Below are 8,061 nucleotides of genomic sequence, written 5' to 3'. Positions count from 1 at the left end.
GTTTTCTTTGTGTTTCTCTATCTAATGCTGTAAAAGGTTTCAGGCTAATCTTAATATTTACCCATTTATTTGATGAAACTTCTTTGTTTCAGACGGATTTGTTAGACTTTATACTTGTTCACTTGTGTTCGCTTTGCCTAAAAATAAAAATCAATACGTTTTTTAACTAATGAATGTATTTGGTTTAGCTGCTGTATCTTAGTTATATTTTATTGTTTTCAGTCATCATCTTTTCAGCAGCTTCCGATGTTTATTTTATTTTATTTTATTTTATTTTATTTTATTTTATTTTATTTTATTTTATTTTATTTTATTTTATTTAAAAATACAAAAATACACACATCATTGTCCGCAGTAGCTTATGGGGAACTCAAATAACTCAAATTATGACTCCATGTCCCACAATGCATTTCCTCCTTTAATTCCCATCATTCCCCGCTGCAACCCCTCCTGCACCGGTCAAGATGGCGGACAAAGCAGGTAGCTTAGCGTGTCCTCTGCTGTATTAACCGTTATTTTATATACTTTATGTGCTTTGTTGTGTGTAGATAGCGACTGTTTCAGTTGCTGTTTTGGTTAATTTCTCATTTTGGTGGTGATTTACTCCGCTGTGTGAGGGTTTCGGACTGAATGCCGCACTGAATCCTTTGACTCGCGTCAAGGACTTTGCGCGTCAGCTACAGCTCCATTGAAAATACCAACTTCTGTGAACTGACAGCCTTTTATAGTCACAAAACACACAAATTACTTTGCGTTGGGATGACGCACTTTTAACCGCGGTTTTGTTGCTTATAAAGGTCTTTTTAGGTTCGCTAAACTGAATCTAAGCTAACGTTTTAGACGTGGTTTTATGAAAAATAAAATAGTTGAGTTTACTGCCGTTTCTTACTTTGTTGCCATGTCCGCCTTTTTCATCAGTTCCAGTTGTCGAGAAGAATCTGGGGAATGTGATGCTGAAAGAGTTGCCTAGATGGCTCGCAGGTCGAAACTTGACCCCGACCGGACTCGTAAGAGGAGGTGAGCTAACCAGGAGATGTATCACCCATTCATCTGTAGGAATCCGTCTCGATTTTCATCAATAGGGAAATGTTTAGGAAATGTGTCTTGACTTTTTGCACTGTACCAGTTCTTCTTGTCTAGGGGGTCATAAGCAACGGTGCAGTGATTTTGCATTCATACTTTAAACTTTGCGTCACCACTGGTTATGCAAAGCATCTTTAAAAAACATATTTATGTTAATTGTGATCCACATTTATCACTTTTTACTCCGACCAAGTAAAGATGTGCAACACACTGAATCACACTTAGCCTTGTAATACCAATATTTCCCAAAAGCTGCTCAGATGAAAAATGTTGCACATTTCAAATGTCGCATGTGTACATTTTGCACATAAATACTGTAATGCAAGATTTCCCCCAGAAAACTTGCTAAGCCCGGTGTTTGGGGCGCTTGGGCAGTCATTCATTTAGTGGCCCCTCGTGTTTTTCAGTTAAAACGTTTTTAAAGTCGACAGGAAATTTKAACACATCACTCGATAATTATGTGTTGTTGGAAGATTAACACCTGAACTCCAACAATAAAGTCTTAAAAAATGCAAACATTTTAAAAAGACTTAAATAAATAAGCAGTGCTTAGCCTGGTGGAGGCACAAGCCTGGTGGCCCGCCAGGCTTATAAAACACTGAGGGAAACTCTGGTAATGCATGTGGCTTCTTACAAACTTTCACTGCACCAGACGTCCTGACTTGGATGTATATATATTTTAGTGACTGACCTGCTGATTGTATTGGAACAACATTATGAAAATTGTGAGGGAAATGTGGGTTAATCATAAGACTTTCATTACAGTATTCATAAATAGTATTGCAGCTTCAATCCATCCAATTGGCCAAATGTGTTTTTGGAGGTCAGTTTGAATCCTTGGCCTCTGCCTACCAAATATTGCAATCAAAGGTTAAYGTTATCAGCCCTATTTTTATTTGTTTTAAAACTTTCAACTGTCCTTTTCCCAGGCTATGACTGGTACTACAACAAGTACATCAATGTAAAGAAGGGAGGCATTGGTGGGATCTCCATGTTTCTGTTTGGATACGTGGTCATCAGCTACGTGTGGAGCTTCGACCACATCAGTAAGAAAAATGCAACTTGTACATTTCTCATACACMAACATGCCAATATTTATTTCTAAATATTTTGCTTTAATTTTCCATCAGAGCACGACCGCTGGCGGAAGTACCACTGAGCCTCTCCAGCAGCCGTCACACCATCAGGGGGTCGAACCAGCGTCTCCCCTCGCTCTTTATATGCTCAGCTACATTGTGTTCGCTGAGCAATATGTTAGTAATATTGTTTGTAATATGTGACTGTTGTGACCAATAAAAAGTATATCAACACGCGAGAGCGTCGTTTTCTGTGCAGCAACACCTCGAGGTTTGACAAAAACGCCATTTATTTGGTACAGACAATAAATCCAGACTGCATCAGTTGACTGAACAAAAGCACCCYGGCTGATCCGTACCGCCGAGGCTCGGTCCGAGGCCGCCTCTCACGTTCGCGGTAGAGGCGGCCTGGTTCCTGCTGCCGCCGCTTGTTGCTTCTGCAGTCAGACATTAGGGCAGCAGAATGCTGGTGCAGTCACATGGCCTGAGATGTACAGTAAGAAAATGATGGTAATGCGCTCGTATAGGACCGTCTTCATTTGTTTAATTCCTCCGTTTTACAAAGTTGTTTGTCCGGTAAAGTAAAAAAAAAAAAAAGTTCTGAATGTTGTACATCAGCCCTTTCCTCTTCTGCAACATAAATCTGTATGTCCTTAATTCATTCGTTGGTGTTTTTTTCCATGTGGCAGTAAACGGGAGTAGTTTAGTTTTGCATTCACGCCGCCCGTTTCTCCTTGTGGCCGGGTCCACCTCTGTGTGGAGAAGCCGGAGGTCTCAGGCCTCCTGCCTTCAGCCGCTGTGACGTCCGGGGCAGCTGGTGTCCATGTTGGATTTAAACCCTGGAGGATGAAGGCTACTGTCCGCTCAGGAAGGCGAGGTGACCCTTATTACATTTGTTGGCGTAGTGGCCCTTCTCTCCACACTGCCGACAGATGAAACAAAAGGTTCAGTGATTACATAATAAGGGCTGCAACTAACCGTTATTTTAGTAATTAATCATTTTGACGTTTAAAAAAGAAAACTGGCACGTTTTCCATTTAACCACTTGCGCCTTGTAGAAACGTGTTAAAGATGTAAACTTTTCTTTTTTTTTACATTTTACTCCCAAAAACAGCATTCATCTCATGTTCGGTTCATTTGTTGCAAAAGATGCATCTGCTGCTAAAGAAATACTCGTACTAATCTGTTTTTGGATTAATAATTCAATAGCAAAATTTTGGTTTATTTTCTTAGATAATGGTTCTAATCTTTTATTTATGCATCTATTCATTTATATAATTATTATCCATTACAATTGCTTGTTTTGTTCTTGTTTCCTGCCCTTTGAGATCTAAGAATATAAAGGGCATTATAAATTWATATATTATTAATAAAGGTACCTAATTGCTTTTGCAAAACTTGAACCAGGTGAAGCTAAAACTATGCCACTTAATGACTTCTAGATAGAACAGGTTTACAGGTAAACTTGTTTTTCATATACATCTTAAATGCAACGTATTTATATTTCTGTACAGTTTTGGCATTATTGCTCCGAGTATGTTGGGGTTTTTTTTTTAGCAAATGGCCATTTTTAGAGTTCTGTATACTCCGGTAAACGATTAATCGATTACTAAATTAGTTGACGATTATTTAATTGATTAATTGTTTCAGCCCTACTTTAAATATTCAAAATTCATATTTCTCAAGAGTTGGAAAAGGCATAAAACTTCTTCATATGYGGACAAAGCTTTAACATTCAAATTTTATTCTAAAACCCAAAAGGTTCATCTTAACCCCTGAATCAGATATTCATACAAGACACTATAAGTTATCCACTATGTAATTTTTCGCCACAGGGAGATTTAATGCGATGCCTCACCTTGTAGCAGGTGACCTGGTCCAGAGGCCGAGGCCCTCTGTTGACGGACATGTGGTTCTGCTGGACTCCAGAGTTTATGTTGTTCTGCGGCCGCTGGATGGGGCTGGTGTTGGTCAGCTGGATGAGAGAGAGYGATGAGCGGTTGACAGACGCAGCCTGCAACAAGAAACAAACTCTGGCAAATCAACAACAGCAGTGAACAAACGAGGTGAAGCAAGAGTCAAGACAGATTTGGTGAAGCCACRAAGAGTCAGATATCTGCWATTTAAAGCTAGATATTAGGCCAACTGTTTAATTGCAGGATTTAAAACAAGTGAATGTGTATTCATGGGCGCATCACGTTACCTTGGTCTGAATTTGTGCTTGTTGTGGAAGAGGAGGCTGTTCGGACATTGGCAGCTCAAACCGAGGGCTGTTGGAAAAAATATACATATTACCTTTTAAATCTATAAAACCCTCAGATTTGAAAATATGTATCCCAAAAAAACACACACACTTTTTTTTTTTAATGAAATCTAATCTATATTTAAACGTGAAAAAAAGATGTGATAGTTGTAAAACTGTAATAGAGTGGTGGACTTACTGCATAAATTTACAGGCTTTCCCTTCAGGACAGAAGCCCACCAGGTAGTTTACACAGATTACCCGCCGTGTGTGTCTGTGTCTGCAGTCGGGACCTGAGGCAGGAAAGAGTCGCACGAAGTTAGAGGAGAAATCCATAAAATGACGTCAAGATTTCTGGGCACTCTGCAAACATCTTCACATCTYGTGAGTATTTACACGTCTAGTCAGGATGCAGCCACAAACTAAAACAAGACTCTCAACAGGATTCAGATCTGAACTCTGTTGTKATTTAAACTATTCTCCACTGTAGGCGGCGGATCTCTCACCATAACTTACTAATAGTTGTCCCGTCRACAAACTGTCACACAGGAGCTGGGAATCTCTCCAGCTTTTGTTTCACGTCTCTTTCATAATTATGTGAGATTTTGCGTTGGTCTATCGCTCATAATCACAATAAAACACACCAACACTTGTGGCTGTAATGTGAAAAGTACCAACGGTTCTCCAAGGGACAACTGGACCTCACCGTGTTTACAGAATCCTCGGTCGTACCACGGACAGTCTTTGATCTTCGACTCCGGATCGATGTGCAGGAAGGGACACTCCTTGTTGCTACACTCTCCTGAGGGTTGAAACGCACTCATTGGCATCAAACGGTTGGTGACCGACAGCCGCGGGTCAAGTACAATTGAAACGCGAGCGCGAACCAACCGAATTTCGAGTAGAAGTAGCATTCGGGCATCTTGGTCATGTCGTACTCGTGGAGAAACTCGCACTGGTCTCCCTTCTTGCACAGGCCTCTGAGCCAGTGTTTACACACCACCGTCTTCTCTCCGCTGATGTGACGGAACGGACACATCCCGCCTGCAAAATGCAACCCGAGGGATTACAACTCATCACGCAGAAACGATTCAYCCCTAACTAAGTCTATAGCATTATTCTCAGAACGATCAAAATTGTTTGCTTCCCCCCCCCCCCCYTTTCAGGCACATTTACAAAACTCTCAGTCCATTTTTAATATATCTGTGTGCAACTTTACTGTTGCTCAGCTTTTACTGTGAGTAAATGTTAAGTCTGTCTTTTTGATGTTTGAATTTGACATGCACATTCTGTACATTTTAAATTAACCAGGTCAGTTGCACATTCCGTTGGAGTGAAGTGCATCTTTCCTTATAAACTACACTGTTTTTATGATGAAATTTTGCCCTCACTGTACAGTATTTTTACTCTTTATTCAGTTTTTTTTCCCATATTTTATAAATGATCCAAGAAGGATTTTCAATCTAGAACACTTAACACAATAGCTGTTAAAATATACGATCTGCTGAGATTGGATTTGTGAACAGAGGTCTTTAGTGGTAGCTGAGCTGCTAACACAACACCTGTCGAAATTGTGGTTTCTTTACCTTTCATACAAGCTCCCCTCATGAAGAACTCGCACACAGCTGACCCGGACTCTGAAAGCAGACACATATCAGCACACGGTCAATAGAAAGCTAGAGGGAACATGTGCGTCCACTGAAGTTTAGTGTCTGCTAGCTCCTCCAGTGGTTCACACACAGCGGCTAGCAGCGGTTAGCACAGCGGCACTTACTATCCATGCCAGGGAAAGGCAGAGGCTGTGCTCCGAGCTGCTGCTCCACAGCAAACTCCAGGTCAAACTTGATGTGATCCACGTTGGCCAGTAACTCCTGCATGACTGCGTCAGTTTGCAGCTTTCAAACTCAAACAACTGTACGGTTAGTTTTCCGTTAAGCTAACCTGCAACCGAACCTTGTTAGCTAGTAGCTAACYAGTCTCTGGCAGCTAAACGGGTTAGCTAGGCTAACCGACGAGCAAATAACAACCGCAAACCATCGACTTTGTTTTGGTTTGTAGCTTCGGTGTTTCAAAAACAGCCTGGAGACATTAACATGGCTCGTAGCTGTTAATGTTTTTATTATCGGACGGCTTCTCACTCCGTGTGAGGAGGCGCGCGCACCAGAAGCAGACAGCACTAATCGATGCGCGAGTTGTTACTGTTAGATCACCGAGCATCCTTCACGAGATGTTTTCGTTTCTGGTAGATTATCGATGTCTTCAAAATGTATTTTACAACAGTGAAAACAATGAAATATATCACTGAAGTTGTCACAATTTTAAATGTTGACCCAAGCTAAAATTCTTTGATATGTAAATACGTAGGCTATTTACATATTTCTCTTAACCTTTTAGCTTAAGGTCTTTCAATTATAGAAAACCACCAGCACATAAATAAGCTACAATTCTGATAAATTTTACATATTTTTTTTCGATAACGTCTTCTGACTTGAATTTAAAAGAATAAGTAATATCGTTATTTTTTTTTTTTAAATCACAATTAAAATTTATTTAAATCTAACACAAATACCTCAATATGTTTTCATATAAAAAAAATAACACTTGCTTGTTTTAATTTTTTTTATTTAAAGATTGCAACAATATTGGTTTATTTGTGAAATAATTTAGCATTATTTACATCCAGAATTTTCATTTATAAAAATATTACAGTGCATTATTTCCTGAATTAGCTTGTAAACACTTCATAACAGTGAAAACAATTCAGAAGTGACATAACATTAGTGATTTCTTCAACTGCACTGTCTTTGTAGCTGCAGTGTCAAACATTTTGCTACAAYATTTCAGCTTGTCTCTATACCAAATAAATAAAATAGCTGCAGATAAAATTTTGTATCCAACTCTGTTCGACTAATTGYGGTTTGGATCATTGCTTGAGCAAGTCGACCACTATATAGGATGAGAGAAACTCTTAATCATGTTTCCCTGTTTACCTACTGTAGATTAGTAGTAGGTTATGGAAAAATGCAATTGAAATAATTAGTATAGAGGCAAAAAATGACACCTGGGTGGCTAGGAAACATCCCATAACAGACAGATACTTTTTGTACCTGAAATAAAAATCAGTCATAAAATAAAACTAGTACAAAACAACATATAAAGGCAACAACTGGTGAATGGGAATATCAGCCAGCTCCCAGTTTGGTTGTGGAYTCCTCCATTGTTTCATCCCCAACATGATTTTTTATACACATAAGGCCAACAACCGAAACTTCACCTGTGCAAAACGACAAATGGAAAAAATGGCCACCACCTATTTCAAAGACATAATCGAGTGTCTGGATTTGAGCAGCGACCCTGCCTGAGTGTCTACAGTTCAGGAAGGCCCGGCACGGGGAACTGCCCGGCGAAGGCCTCCACCTCAGTCCGGATCTCAGCCAYCCGCTGCTGGAGCTTCCCTCCYTGAGCCAACGCCTGGACGAACTCCTTCAGGGTGGCCCGGGGGTCCAGACTTCTCTGTACTTCCAAAGTCAGCTCAATACCTGCAGGGAGAAAGTACGGCGAATCTTATACTTAAATAACGCTTGTTGTGGTGAATGTCGCCTTTTTACTACTGAAGCTTACCTCTGTGGATAAAATGTGCCACTTTTTTGAAGTCTTCCT

General features: G+C 40.0%; 2 protein-coding genes across 2 annotated transcripts; one reads left to right on the top strand and one right to left on the bottom strand.

Annotated features, from left to right (window-relative positions):
• The first annotated feature begins 383 nt into the window (after positions 1-383).
• atp5mf (ATP synthase membrane subunit f) lies at positions 384-2,395 on the top strand. The gene is made up of 4 exons (XM_008415581.1): positions 384-480; positions 919-1,017; positions 2,013-2,129; positions 2,214-2,395. The coding sequence occupies exons 1-4, from the start codon at positions 465-467 to the stop codon at positions 2,240-2,242; spliced, it is 261 nt and encodes an 86-aa protein (XP_008413803.1). The 5' UTR covers positions 384-464; the 3' UTR covers positions 2,243-2,395.
• Positions 2,396-2,431: 36 nt separating this feature from the next.
• cpsf4 (cleavage and polyadenylation specific factor 4) lies at positions 2,432-6,589 on the bottom strand. The gene is made up of 8 exons (XM_008415580.2): positions 6,176-6,589; positions 5,988-6,038; positions 5,293-5,445; positions 5,108-5,203; positions 4,601-4,694; positions 4,363-4,429; positions 4,018-4,173; positions 2,432-3,081 (listed from the first exon to the last, which is right to left on the bottom strand). The coding sequence occupies exons 1-8, from the start codon at positions 6,276-6,278 to the stop codon at positions 3,013-3,015; spliced, it is 789 nt and encodes a 262-aa protein (XP_008413802.1). The 5' UTR covers positions 6,279-6,589; the 3' UTR covers positions 2,432-3,012.
• Between the last annotated feature and the right edge of the window lie 1,472 nt (positions 6,590-8,061).

This window comes from Poecilia reticulata, linkage group LG8, assembly GCF_000633615.1.
Source record: "Poecilia reticulata strain Guanapo linkage group LG8, Guppy_female_1.0+MT, whole genome shotgun sequence".
NCBI lineage: Eukaryota > Metazoa > Chordata > Actinopteri > Cyprinodontiformes > Poeciliidae > Poecilia > Poecilia reticulata.
Note: the sequence above shows the minus strand (reverse complement) of the source record. Positions and strands in the feature narration are given on the sequence as shown.

Excerpts from the sequence above, each read along its gene's own strand:
- atp5mf (XM_008415581.1), top strand. Across the intron at positions 1,018-2,012 it reads GACCGGACTCGTAAGAGGAG|GCTATGACTGGTACTACAAC; the intron begins GTGAGCTAACCA and ends TCCTTTTCCCAG. Across the intron at positions 2,130-2,213 it reads GTGGAGCTTCGACCACATCA|AGCACGACCGCTGGCGGAAG; the intron begins GTAAGAAAAATG and ends ATTTTCCATCAG.